General features: G+C 43.7%; 2 protein-coding genes across 11 annotated transcripts in view; both read left to right on the forward strand.

Annotated features, from left to right (window-relative positions):
* Positions 1-1,814, forward strand: part of TRERF1 (transcriptional regulating factor 1) — a 75,253-nt gene extending 73,439 nt beyond the window's left edge. For all 10 annotated transcript variants that reach the window (XM_081903731.1, XM_081903730.1, XM_081903732.1 and 7 more), the window contains one exon: positions 813-1,814. In XM_081903731.1, the coding sequence (XP_081759857.1) occupies positions 813-1,134 (322 nt within the window). In that variant the 3' untranslated portion in view covers positions 1,135-1,814. The remainder of the gene's footprint in view (positions 1-812) is intronic.
* Positions 1,815-6,874: 5,060 nt separating this feature from the next.
* Positions 6,875-12,945, forward strand: MRPS10 (mitochondrial ribosomal protein S10). Its single transcript, XM_081904440.1, has 7 exons — positions 6,875-7,085; positions 8,531-8,589; positions 8,687-8,759; positions 9,451-9,590; positions 10,634-10,742; positions 12,034-12,123; positions 12,768-12,945. The coding sequence occupies exons 1-7, from the start codon at positions 6,906-6,908 to the stop codon at positions 12,852-12,854; spliced, it is 738 nt and encodes a 245-aa protein (XP_081760566.1). The 5' UTR covers positions 6,875-6,905; the 3' UTR covers positions 12,855-12,945.
* The last annotated feature ends 740 nt before the right edge of the window (positions 12,946-13,685 follow it).

The following is a 13,685-nucleotide window of genomic DNA, read 5'->3' on the forward strand; positions in this document are numbered from 1 at the left end:
CCCAGTGGAAGACAGACGCAGCAAGAGGCGTCTCAGCCGGAACGGAGAAAAGGGGGTGGAGTCGTCAGCCTCTCGGAGGGAGCAGGATTAGGAGAGAACAGAGAAAGGGGGTTGGAGCAAGGTGTTCAGCCGGAAAGGGTGGAGAGCAGAACAAGGGGTGGTGTAGCGGTCGAAAGAAAGGTCAGCAGCAACGTACGCGCGCCAAGTTCAAACGTAGAGGCGCGCGGAAGTGGAGAGAGCTCAGGGGAGGAGCCCGGCCCTAAAGCCAGAAGGAGGGGGGAAGAGGCGGCAGAGGATTCAGCCTCAGGCGAGTCACGGAGAGAGGGAACCCAGGGGGGCAGGAAGACCCTGCGGAAAAGAAAGGAGAGGAAGAGGTGGTCTAGAGCCAGGCTATTAAGTTGGTGTGGAAGAGGGGAGGAGTCAGAGGGGACTTCAGCGGTCTAAGGTGACAGACGTACGGCCACGATGCTGAACTGTACGAGAAGCAGAAATCTTCAATAAACTTTTCCTGTAAATAAACTGCAACGGAGTGAGGTCTCTTGTGAGCTGGGACCCGTCCTGGGTGGCCGTGACAATAATAATAATAATAATAATAATAATAATAATAATAATAATAATGATGATGATGTTATTATATTGCCAAAGTCTGCCTGCTTGAAAATGCATTTAACTGTATATTCAACTAACACCTACACTTTTTGGATGTTCACAGTAGCACACAGGTCCCCATATACTCAAAATAATTGTTTCTGAAATCTGCTCTCTCTCTCTCTGCATTCCTTTTTCTTCCTCTCCCCCCCCCCCCCCACTAGGATGTTTTTCAAAATCAAAAGCCGGAATGCTCACATGAAAACACACCGGCAGCAGGAAGAGCAGCAGCGGCAGAAAGCCCAGAAGGCGGCTGTTGCAGCTGAAATGGCGGCTACGATTGCAAGGACCACGGGGCCCTCTGGGCATAGCTTGATACCCTTGGATCATTTGGACTTGATAAAGCAGGTTGAGGAAGCCGACGACCTCAGCAGCGATGTTGTTCAGGAATTGGGAGAGGTCATGGACGGTACTGAAGTAATAGACCCTGACCTCTTACTGGATGAAGAAGACACAGATTTGCTTCAGGATGATGTGGAGCTCTAGAGAGAGAAAGCCATTCTGTAAAATTATACATGCCTGTTGGAATTATTTTCCTTCGGCTGGGAGGGTTAAGTGTTTACTTCCCTTTTATTTTAAACTATCTGAATAGTTTGAATGTTTTGTTTTGGTTTGTAACTCGGGGGTGGAGGAGGGTGGGATAAATCTGGTTCTTGCTGTTGGTCCTTTTACTTTTTGCAACTATGATTGCAAAAAGATTCATTTCCCCCCCTCATTCGAAAGGTATTTTTTGTCAAATACCTTGCAAACTAGTTGGTTCTGAGAAGTCTTATTTCCTTACTGTTTCCTTTCAGGCATTTATGTGACAAGTCCCCAAATTAATTTGCAACACCTCAGGGTTTTTGTTTTCCCTCCCACCCCACCACACCCCCTATACGAGTAGGTTTTGGTTTCTTTTTCTTTTCAAAACGTGTTTCATTTTGTGCCTTCAGCTCTGGCCTCAAAACATCTGCCACAACAAAGAATGCCGTCTCTGCAATAAACAGAAGCTGAGACTTGGATTGTTGGCATCTGAAAGTTTTGCTCTAACATGTCGCTGGGGCTGTTAGAGGGCCTCTCTGCTGATAAGACAAGTAGCTGTGGCGAGTTCTTTCCCATTGCACAGAATGTTCTGTGGTGGATGGAGGCTTTCAAGATGCCTACAGATTTCCTTCTTAACAAGAAGACTGGCCTATTCCTCTTTACTGCGGCCTATTCCTCTTTACTTTGACCCAGAAGAAATTTGAGCGGCCCTGAAAGGAGGGAGAACAGCTAGATTGGCCCTCTGCGAATCTGCATTCACTTCCTTCTTTTCCTTTTATGAGGCAATCTGTTTCTTTGAGGGCTCTATTCGTGTTGTGCACTTCAGAGCTCCCGGTTAAACAGGATTGAAGGAGGGATACAGTGAAATCAGAAGTCCGCAGGCTTCACCATGGGAGATGCTGCTGAGGCATTTCTCAAAAGTCTTTTGACTGGAGACTACTGGCTTGGATACTTGGACTTGGATGTGCATTAGTGATAGGAATGCACTGAAATACCTCCATTTGCAAAAGTTGTATCACTTTTTTGTTTTAAAAAGGTTATCCTTGAGAGTATGCAGGGATTTATTATTGTTAATTATTATTATTATTTGCTGCCTAGAGGCAGTGGTACTTATCAAGACCTTTCCTCACCGAAAGAAGAGGGAGGAGATTTCCACTTTGAGGTAAAGCACGTTAAGATATTCATCATGGCCAGAGGCCGTTTATGTATGTATGTAAGAAATAAATAAAAATTACATAGCTTGGCTGATAACGTTAGCATAAATATACACAGTGGGGGTTTTATGCCTGCCAGGACTCTCTTATGGAGCCATAGGTTTGCTCTTGGAAGCGATAAAGCCCAGCAAACATTCAGCAGTTTGGGTTAGGGGGCGGCGGGTATGGAAATGCAATAAATAAACACACACACACACCTCTTCTATATGAAATTTTTATCAGGCCACAACTTCCTCATTCCTGTTCAGGGAAGTCAGCATGTTCAACTTTGGAATGACTTGGCTAGGCAGCTTGCACCTTTCTCCTTCCCAGAGCTAGGAGTGGGATCATTCCCCAGGCACGGTCTTCTTGTGCATCACCTCTATTGCTTATAAAAGTTGCAAAGTATGATGGGAAAAGTTGCAAAGTATGATGGGAAAAGTAGCAAAGTATGATGGGAAAATAGACAGTTACTGTATCTTATGTTGACCAGAGCCCTAGAAAAAGTTAAGTGTCAGAAACATCTTTATTTCTCTCAATCAAAGCCAAACCGTTCATAGCCATGCTCCCACTTGGTTCAAAAGCTGCTCCAGTCATGGGTGACACTGGTGAGATGTGGCTCTTGGATTCCCCCAAATCAGATGAAGATTGACCCTCTTAAGCCAGGGCCACTTTAGACAACTGAAATGGTCTCCACTTGGCACATCCCCCAAGCATTTCAGGAAAAAAAGTAGCACCTGACCCAGGGTGTTCCCAGTTTACACCCAATAGTTCTCAGTGGTGATTCAGGGTTGAAAAGAAATGTGTTGCTTTGTTCACTTAAATTGCTGCCAAAAAACTGTGGTCAGATACTAGTTTTCCAGGTAAATTGCATCTCCAGTTGGAATCTCACCCTCTGTGTGGCCGTGTCCCTGAGAATCTGCACGGAGACAATCTCAGAGAAGATGAACTGGCTTTCAATATGAGCGGACCGATTTAATAATCATTGAAAGCATTTTGATAAACGCAGAGGAACTATTTGGGTGTTCCTTGCAAGCTACTCTTTCCCCCAATATTTCTCCCTGAGAATCTGTTCTTATCAGGGAATAGCTAGCGTCACCCAGGTTGTCTTTGGAGAATTGGATATGGTTCTTGAGTGTGTCTGCCCATCTCAGTCCCGGGGTGTGATTTGCCTTCACCTGTCACTGTCGCCCGACATTGCTGATGGAGAGAACTGGCAACTTGCATGCTGTGTGAGATGTTTCTCATATGTCCAGCTGATCACTGACAGCCTTGCGTGGTTGACCCCTTTCGAGGGGTTAGCTAATGTAGGGAGTTACGTGACACCTGTAAGCATGCCTGCTCTCATGTGAAATGTTTGCTGGCAAGTGACATTTGTAGTGTTCTTAGTGAGATGCTGGTACCTGCATGTCTGAGCAGAATATTTTTTCTCTCTCGGTATTATTTTCAAAAGGAATGTAAATGTCCCTCCCAGTTTTCATTGACTGGCATCTACTGGGAAAGACCCTTAGGAATTCTCAATAGTCAGGGATTGTGTATTTTCCATCTGTAATCTAATCGGATTCTGTCGTTAGCAGCTTGGCAGGGGACTGGCATAATGGTGTTGTTGTGTAGGTCAGTATCTGATCAGCTCGCTGATTATTTGTTTTAGCCATTGGCCATAACAGTTACATGTGGTTGCAGTAAAAAAAATGCATCAAAAACAAAAAATAGAGGAGCATCATAAAACAAAATATATCCAGCCTATAGGCAACTAATTACACAAGCATCCAGATTTTTTTTGTCAAAAGTTTTGTAGCAGCCAAGGCAAACATAGCCATAGTTCCAGAGATCTCTATCCTGTTTGCAATGGAAAAAATATTATTTCTGCTGATTTTACCAGTTGACATACTCCTTCAGTAGGCAAAGGAATCATTGTACCTTTAGGATAAAACAAGAACAAACTAAATAGGTGCCACAGACTGTCTTCCATTGCTTCCTCATCACAAACGCAATAATGCTGTGGTATTGCCTGGCTAACACAGCAGAGGGCATCAGCTGAAATCTTACCAATGTATATTCTTTCCTGTAGTGCAAATCTAGACCAATCAGTTTAACTAATTCATTTGCCATTAAAGTACGATTACATGGACGAAGATTTCTTGTATTTCCAGTTTAACAGGGTAACACAGAATCTAAATGTAATACACAGGAAAGACCAGCTGAGCTATTCTTTGAAACCAGTTGGACAGTCCTAGGCAATCGGGTTGCAAGTGTTTGGAAGCCTATTATGATATATGCATGATCTGTAACCAATAAATAAGGCGTGGAGGCTAATGCGTATATAACAATAGTTCCTTCCAAACAGATTCATTGAGTTTATATTTGACTATATGATGCAGCATTACACCAACAAGCCCATGTAATAAATGTCTGTTCTAGGTCAGGACTTGTTAAAACATGGAAGGTTTGGGGTGATACATATTCTTGTCAGCGAGCAATGATTTCTCCAATGTGAAATTGCGGTGTATAGGCCTTTCCTTCAGATTTATAACCACAAAGTTGTCCTTTAGTAGTAGTCTTACATCACACTGGAAGGTGTTACAGGGAAAATTGCCATCTTGAAAAAGTATTGTGGAGCAAATGATGTGGCTTAAAATAACCAAAGAGAATCTCAAATAATTCCTGGAAGAAATATTGATCCTCGTTTAACTTCTATACATAGGTTCTGTATTTCTAAGACAATTGCAGTGATAAAAAACATCTAAATATGGTCAACATTTTGCTGGAAAATCTGACCTTTTATTTCCCTTTTTTGTTAATGTTTCATGTTTATTGTGGTATAATTCCAGTAGAGAATTAGAGAAAAATTGTACATAACAAAAGAAAAAATCTATTTTATGGGGGAGGAAATCTTATTTTCAGGCATATTTAACTGCTGTTATATTGTTACAGAAAAGCTGTAAATAATTTCAGAGTTACAGTGTAGTGTAAAGAATTTTCTTTGGGGATAAAATAATAAACATTTTAATGTAGTTCTTTTTATTTTTGTAAAGAAAACTTTGCCTGTTACGGCTTAATTGCACCTGAACTGCATGTGGTTTAACTTCAGGGTGTAATTTTATTCAGGTTTGCACTAAAATGTTTAATTTCATACGATGATGTGCCATGGTGTTTTTTTCTTTCTTTTCCCCCTTTCCTTTTTGTTTCTTTGGAGGGGGCACGAATCCCAGTTAGTTCATGAGAGCACTATGTACTATATAGAAATATTTCAGCTTTTTCTTAAATCGACAGAATATTGTATTTGTAAAATCAAAGGGAACCAACATAACGCTGCCACAGAACAGTATTTTATACTTTTGATAAGATGTACTTTGCTGATTTTTTTCCTTGTTCACGTGACAAAAGAATTCTTTTAAATAAATTAATATTCATTTGAAATATGTAGTATTTTTTAAAAGTTGGGATGTTTATCTGAGTTGCCTGTACCAAAATGGGCCCCCAAACTTAGAGGTAGTGCTCCGCTACATACGTGAGAAAGAATAGGCGTGTGCATAACCGCCACACTAGCGTTTCAGTCATTTCCAGAGGATTATCTGTGCTTGTCTCATGTACCAAAAACAAGAGACTTGTGACGCTGTAAAGATTTGACACATTTATTGTGGCATGAGGTTTTGTGGGCTATAGCCCACTTCATCAGATGCCTGAAGTTCATATTAAATTTGTTGACGGTTGCATCCAGCTAACGCTGTGTCCACATTTGAGCATTACAGTATTTAGTTGTTTGGCTGCCTCACCACCACCCCAGCACACATTTGAATTAGAGCAGAGTAGTCCACACCCATGGCTAAATTTTAAAAATCTCTGGCCTTTTAAATCGGGCAAGAGGGGGAGTTATTGTTTTGTTTATTGTGTTATGTGGCGTTGTACAGTAAGCAGTCCTGTGATCCGCGGATGAAAGGTGGTATAGAAATTTAATGAATAATAGTAACAAATTCTTCAGCATTCCCATCTTCCCCTCCCAGCTCAGCATTGTAGCTAGAACAACCCAGAGCTGCAGCGCAAGGTTGCTCTCCGAATGCCATTTACAAGTCATTTATGAACCACTGACTATGCCGGTCGGGTTTTTGCGAGCAGGGATGGCAACCTGCGTCTTTCCCATCTTCTGTTGGACTACAACTCCCATCATCCTTGATGCTGAGGTTGATGGGAATTGTAGTTCCAAAACCCAATTCATCCTCAAGACTCTGGAATATGGGCCTTAACCATTCTTTCGCAATATTAAGGGAAATTTTAGATGGTTTTGATTTTTCCTTCCTGGAGCAGGGAGAATTTGCAGGTCATTAAGATGATGATGATGATGATTAATTATAAAATGCCGCAGTTCTTAAAATAAAATAGTAATAATCAAATTTCCCCCACACTGGAAGATCTGTTTGTAGCCCTGGTAGTTTTTTGTTAGATTGCTGCCAAAGGCACTGCAGCAATGAGCAGCTGCAGCTTTTGCCTCTCTAGCTAGAAAGTCGCACGACCAGAGGAGGAACTTTTGTTGTTTACGCCTCTATGGTTTCTTCGGCTAGAGAACTCTATGATTACCTGTATCCCAGGGCCATAGAGATCGACGCCGCCGCTCAGACCCTACAGGAAGTTGAGCTCTATGATGTCATGGCCGTAGGAAGTTGCTTGAGGAAGGGCAAGATGGCGGCGCGGAGGGGAATGAGCTTCTTGTGCCGGCTGTGGAAGGTGATTGTGGCGTCCCTAGGGGCAGGGTTCGGCTGAGCAGCGAGGAGGCTCCCCGGGGCGGTATAAGTTAATGTCTAAGCCGCTAAATATAGGGTGATAATCTTAAAAAGCCGACGTCGGAGCTGCTTTTGGATAATATATATCTGAGCGGGAGGGATGTGCCAGGAGAGGGAGGCTGGCGAATATGGTCACCTCAGAACTGGGCTTTTATGTGGGAAGGACCACCTCAGCGACGGGTCTGCTCTCGCAGGATTTTATCCCTTCCCCACCACAGGGCCCCGCGAGAAAGCGTCATACGTTGATATCGTTTGCTGTGGTGTGATGGTTTTTCTGTAAGGTGCACTGGAAAGATTAGCATTCCGAGGTTACTGCAGCTGTAATAACTGGCAATGTAATAAATACGTATGTGCAAACTAGGAGACCCGGGTTCAAATGCCTACTGAGCCACAAAATTCACACAGTGACCTTGGGCCAGACACTGCCAACCTAGCCTACTTGGCAGGGTTGCATTCCAGTCTTTGCAATGGAAAATTGTTAAAAGCTTTTACTGGCAATGGCTCTATGTTATTGGAATTATTCAACGCTAAAGCAACGGTCTGTTGCTTAAATGGTGATCTCTAAAACCCTTTGAGTAGCTTTGCCATTCATCTCAGTTGACATAGTAAACAAAAGAGAAAAATAGTCATTGTCACTTTCGTGTTAGTAAGTCTCCAGCACCTTTATCTGTCTTTTATCAGGCAACATTCAAAGAGGTTTTCCCGGTGACCACCTTCACACTGGAAAAATACCTATTTGCTGTGGTTTTGCCTGGCTTTTCTCATTTGTTTTAGAATGCATAGCACTCCCAGAATCCCAATGGCAAACTTTATTGGTGGCTGCTTATGAACTGATGTGCGTATCTCATGAGAAGCATGGGACATAGAAGCTTCCATGTCATTGCAGCCTGGTAAGGGAAGTAGCTATGCTATTGCCCTTCCCCCCTCCTGTTGCACTGCTGCCCTTTACAGCTTTTTTTACTACATCAGGTTTGGAATCTACTGCTAAGAAACCCCAAAAGCAGCCAGGGGGCAATGAGTGGGAAATGCTGTGCTTATGAGGCGGCAGGTTTGGCCTCAATGGATGAGCAGCAGCCCATTTAAACATGAAGGCCTTGAAGGGGATTGTGTGTAGAAGATCCAGTTATGACAGTTACAGAATACATGAGGAATCTAGAAAGAACTGATGTGTTAGTTTGTAATTGTGGACTGCCTTTTGTATGAATAATGTTCTAAATAAAGTCTCCTTTCTCATCAACTGCCCACTTTTTCTAATGTATTTTAAATGGGGGTGGGCATCTAGGTATTTATTTTCTTATTTGACTAAATAAATCTGGAAAGCTGAAGTAGCTGGCCAACAATGTAGCAACATTGCTATCTTAACATACCAATCCTATTTTATGTTCTTAGGGACCAGAGGCTTGCCTTTTAAAAAGAAGAGTTCCACTAAAGCAATGTAGCTTTCTTCAGTAAGTTTATCACTTCCAGCTAAATTCTTAAAACACTCATTTTCTTATATTGCTCCTGTCGTGATATTATCACACACATCCCTTTTTCCTATTTCAGCAACAATCACTTGATGTGGTTTCAGTTTTCAGGCGTGCACACCAATATTCAGCAGCCTAAGGAAAAATCCCTGGTAAGTCTTGAGTTTTGAACTTCTTATAACTTGCCAGTAACTAATAAAATGTTCTGAAAAATATTAACTTTGAGATTGGGAGTACAGGTACTTTACAACTTATGCATATTGAACTTGTGCACATTCGGCTTTACGTACTTGGCAAATTAAAAATAAATAAATAAAAGGGGATGGAAAGGGGGCGGGGATCCTGAAAACAAAATACATTGGTTTTCCCACCTGCCATTTATTCCTGTGTTTTGGCTATGTGCAATTTTGGCTTTATGCACTATCCCCAGAATGTAACCCCCATGTAAGTTCAAGTCATTTTTATACAGTGGTACCTTGGTACTTGAACGGCTGGGCTCCCAAACAAATTGGCTCCTGAACGCCACAAACCTGGAAGTGTTCCAGTTTGCAAACATTTTTTGGAAGCTGAACTTCAGACGCGGCTTCCACTTGAGTGCAGGAAGATCCGGCAGCCAATCGGAAGCCGCACCTTGGTTTTCGAATGGTTTCATGAGTCGAATGGACTCCTGGAAGAACCAAGGTACCACTGCATATTGATAAGGTTTAAACAATGTTGGGGCACAAAAAATGCATATAACAACTTAATTTGAACTCAATTATTTAAAACAAGACTTTAATTAAGGCTGCCAAGCCTTAAAATATGAGTGCTTCTTTGCTTATTTCTCATTGTTTTTACATCCAGGTATCTGTTTCAGATGAACCAGATGTGTTATATAAGAAACTGGCTGTTTTGGTGAAAGGTCATGACAGAATGGTGTTGGACAGTTATGAGTATTTCATGGTGCTTGCAGCTAAAGAACTTGGTCTCTCCATAGAAAAAGTGTAAGTACAATTATCCATTGTAGTTACTCAGTAATTCTAAAATCTCATTTTCTAATTGGTCCAACCAATTATCCAACTATAGCTGGATAATTGTAGATAAAAGACTTAGCAAAATTGCATCTTAGCTTAATGCTTTCAAATCTAATGGTTTCGTTGACATTTGAAAAACAAGAGAGAATGCATAAAGCACACTAAAACTGTTTTATTGATTGGAAAGAATCCAGGATATCAAATTACTACCCTTATATAATTTTGAGGTCAAGTGTGGTGCAGTGGTTAGAGACAAGGGTCTGTGAGATTAAAATTCAAAATCCTCATTCAGCTGCAAAGTTCACTGGTTGACCTTCAGCCAACCACATCACAGGGTTGTTGTAAGGATAAAATATGGAGGGCTGAACCACATATGACAGTTTGAACTCATTGGAGTTAAGATGGGATATAACCGTAGTCATAAACAGACAGTTGAGCTCATTGATTCTAACTTTGGAATATGGACTATTAGGCAATCTGCTTAAGGACTAGTAAATTATGCAAGACACTTTCTTGCAAATTTACAGTCCAGAAGTACAACATCTTGTGGCTGCTGTTGCTAAGAAATCTATCATATTGAACAACAGTTCAATGTTTCTGAAGGTAGAAGTAACCTTGTGTTTTAGGCAATGCATATTTACTCAAAAGTATGATTTTAACTAGCAGTATTACTGTTAAGATTTTTTATTAAAAAGTTTGTCATATTTAAATTGTTGACAACAGTTCTTGAAGTCAGCAAGAGTTTTGCCACTGACTTTAGTTTAATGAGGTTTTCCCTTGCCCATTTCCATGACCCCCCCCCCCAAAAAAACCTTAGGTTACTTGCATCTCTTTGCATACAGCCACAAAGGCCAATCAGTTGAGTTGGAGGCTCAGTTGTTTCTCTCCCTGCTCCCCACTGCTTGCCAGGCAGCTTCATTATTGAAAGCTGTCAGTGGAGTGGCTGTAATTTCAGAAACAAATGAATATACTAAAATGACCAATGATTCTATGAAAACTGCTGTATCTCTTAGAGAAGAACCTCCAAAGAAGATAGAACGATTCACACTTCTAAAATCAGTGCACATATTCAAGAAGCACAGAGTTCAGTATGAAATGAGAACGCATTACCGTCACGTGCAGGTGAGTGAAGAGCTGCATGTTTAAATAAGAGACGTGCTTAGCAAACAGATTAACATTTTTTTATTATTCAGGAAATAACAGCTGTCTACCCCCTCTTTCATCATACACATACCGTATTTTTCGCACCATAGGGCGCACCGGACCATAGGGCGCACCCATTTTTTTGGGGGGAAATAAAGGGAAAAAAATTATTCCCCCCCCCCCCAGGCGTGGGGCTGGGGCGGGGGAAGCTCGAGCTTCCCCCGACCCCAGCCCGCAAACAGGCAGCTCTCTGCAAGCCGTGGGAGCACTCCCGCTGCTTGTGGAGAGGTCCGCGAAGCCTGGGCGCGCTGAGCTCAGCACGCGCAGGCTTCGGCATGCTGGCAACTCTCCGCAAGGAGCCGGAGCGCTCCGGCTCCTTGCGGAGAGGTCCGCGAAGCCTGGGCGCGCTGAGCTCAGCGCGCGCAGGCTTCGGCATGCTGGCAACTCCCCGCAAGGAGCCGGAGCGCTCCGGCTCCTTGCGGAGAGGTCCGCGAAGCCTGGGCGCGCTGAGCTCAGCGCGCGCAGGCTTCGGCATGCTGGCAACTCCCCGCAAGGAGCCGGAGCGCTCCGGCTCCTTGCGGAGAGGTCCGCGAAGCCTGGGCGCGCTGAGCTCAGCGCGCGCAGGCTTCGGCATGCTGGCAACTCCCCGCAAGGAGCAGGAGCGCTCCGGCTCCTTGCGGAGAGGTCCGCGAAGCCTGGGCGCGCTGAGCTCAGCGCGCGCAGGCTTCGGCATGCTGGCAACTCTCCGCAAGGAGCCGGAGCGGTCCGGCTCCTTGCGGAGAGGTCCGCGAAGCCTGGGCGCGCTGAGCTCAGCGCGCGCAGGCTTCGGCATGCTGGCAACTCTCCGCAAGGAGCCGGAGTGCTCCCGCTCCTTGCGAAGAGGTCCGCGAAGCCTGGAGAGCGTGAGGGGTCGGTGCGCACCGACCCCTCTCACTCTCCAGGCTTCAGCGAAAGCCTGCATTCGCACCATAGGACGCACACACATTTCCCCTTCATTTTTGGAGGGGAAAAAGTGCGTCCTATGGTGCGAAAAATACGGTACATACTCGTGTGTAAAATATTAAACGTAATAGGTGGTGAATAGCTTGAGAGCCATATTCAAGCCTCTAATGTTTGACCTAGAATGGTCATAACAGTGGTATCTATATTGGTCCAAGTAGGGCTACAAAAGCTGGGGAAAAGTAAGCCAGATACAGCCTACAGATTGGTTTCCTTTAGCACATGTCTTATTCATTGCTATGTGAGAACTAAAATACTGTTTTTGTTTCAGTTAAAGCATTTAACCGGCAGCACAGCCAATGTTTACTTGGAATACATTCAACGAAACCTACCTGAAGGGGTTGCTATGGAAGTAAAAAAGGTATTAGTTAACTTTGTTCTTGCTTCTGTAGTATAAACTGTTCTGTAGTTTTATCATTTATCGGACAAAATGGGATTTTTGCCACTTGGTAGCCTATCTGCAAGGGGACGCAGGTGGCGCTGTGGGTTAAAGCCTCAGCGCCTAGGGCTTGCCGATCGAAAGGTCGGCGGTTCGAATCCCCGCGGCGGGGTGCGCTCCCGCTGCTCGGTCCCAGCGTCTGCCAACCTAGCAGTTCGAAAGCACCCTCGGGTGCAAGTAGATAAATAGGGACCGCTTTCTAGCGGGAAGGTAAACGGCGTTTCCGTGTGCAGCTCTGGCTCGCCAGAGCAGCGATGTCACGCTGGCCACGTGACCCGGAAGTGTCTTCGGACAGCGCTGGCCCCTGGCCTCTTGAGTGAGATGGGCGCACAACCCCAGAGTCTGGCAAGACTGGCCCGTACGGGCAGGGGTACCTTTACCTTTACCTTTAGCCTATCTGCATGTCATACATGTGTTGAATTTTAGGAATATAAGTATCACAGAAACTTATAGAAACACAGAAATCATATAAGTATCACAGAAACGTGCTAGGATTGTTCTAGCATAAAAATGGCTATTGCACATGCATGATTTTTTAAACCTCATTTTTGATACTTTCTTTTTAGACAAGACTAGAAAGACTTCCTGAACATATCCAGAGACCAGTCTGGGACACACTGCCTCAGGTAGAAGAATCAACAAGTAAATCCTAAATGCCTGGTCTGAAGACCCCATCCTCTAGAGTTGAAATTAAATGTAACAATGTCATTCTGTTAGAGAGAAATATACTATTTCTTGAATGGACCTGTAATGAACTAGTTTTTAATGAGCCTGCTTTTCGACCAGATTAATTCTCAAAAAAACACTCATGTTTCGGAAGAGATTGTGGACGACAGACACTTGACAGAAGTTGTGTTATCTGTTGTTTGTGTATCATGTCTTGCTGTACAGTACACGCTCAGGTTGCGAACGTGATCCGTGTGGGAGGCACATCTGCAACCCGCAGTGCTGCGTCTGCACACACACGGGCTGCGATTTGGCATTTCTGCGCATGCGCGACCGCCAAAACCCAGAAGTAACTCATTCTGGTACTTCCGGGTTTCGGTGGGTCTGTAACCCGAAAAAACGGAACCTGAAGCATCTGCAACCCGAGGTATGACTGTACATGGAAAAAAGGTTTTAAATTATGCTGACACTGTTGCTTATAATCAGAATATTTACTTCAATATGAACAGCATAATATAAAGAGGCCCTTAGCAGAGTACTGTTGAATTTGTAAACCATCTGCAACCAACTGTATTTATAACCTGTACTTCCTTCTATATAACTCTTAGAAAAGGTGTTAACAGAATACAATGGTGTTAACAGAATCCGTTCCAGAAGTCCGTTTGACTTCCAAAACGTTTGGAAAGCAAGGCACAGCTTCCGCTTGGCTGCAGGAAGCTCCTACAGCCAATCGGAAGCCACGGAAACAGCGTTGGATGTTCAGGTTCCAAAGAACGTTCGCAAACCGGAACACTCACGTCCAGGTTTTCAGCATTCAG

This window comes from Podarcis melisellensis, assembly GCF_964234715.1.
Source record: "Podarcis melisellensis genome assembly, chromosome: 3".
NCBI classification, from domain to species: domain Eukaryota; kingdom Metazoa; phylum Chordata; class Lepidosauria; order Squamata; family Lacertidae; genus Podarcis; species Podarcis melisellensis.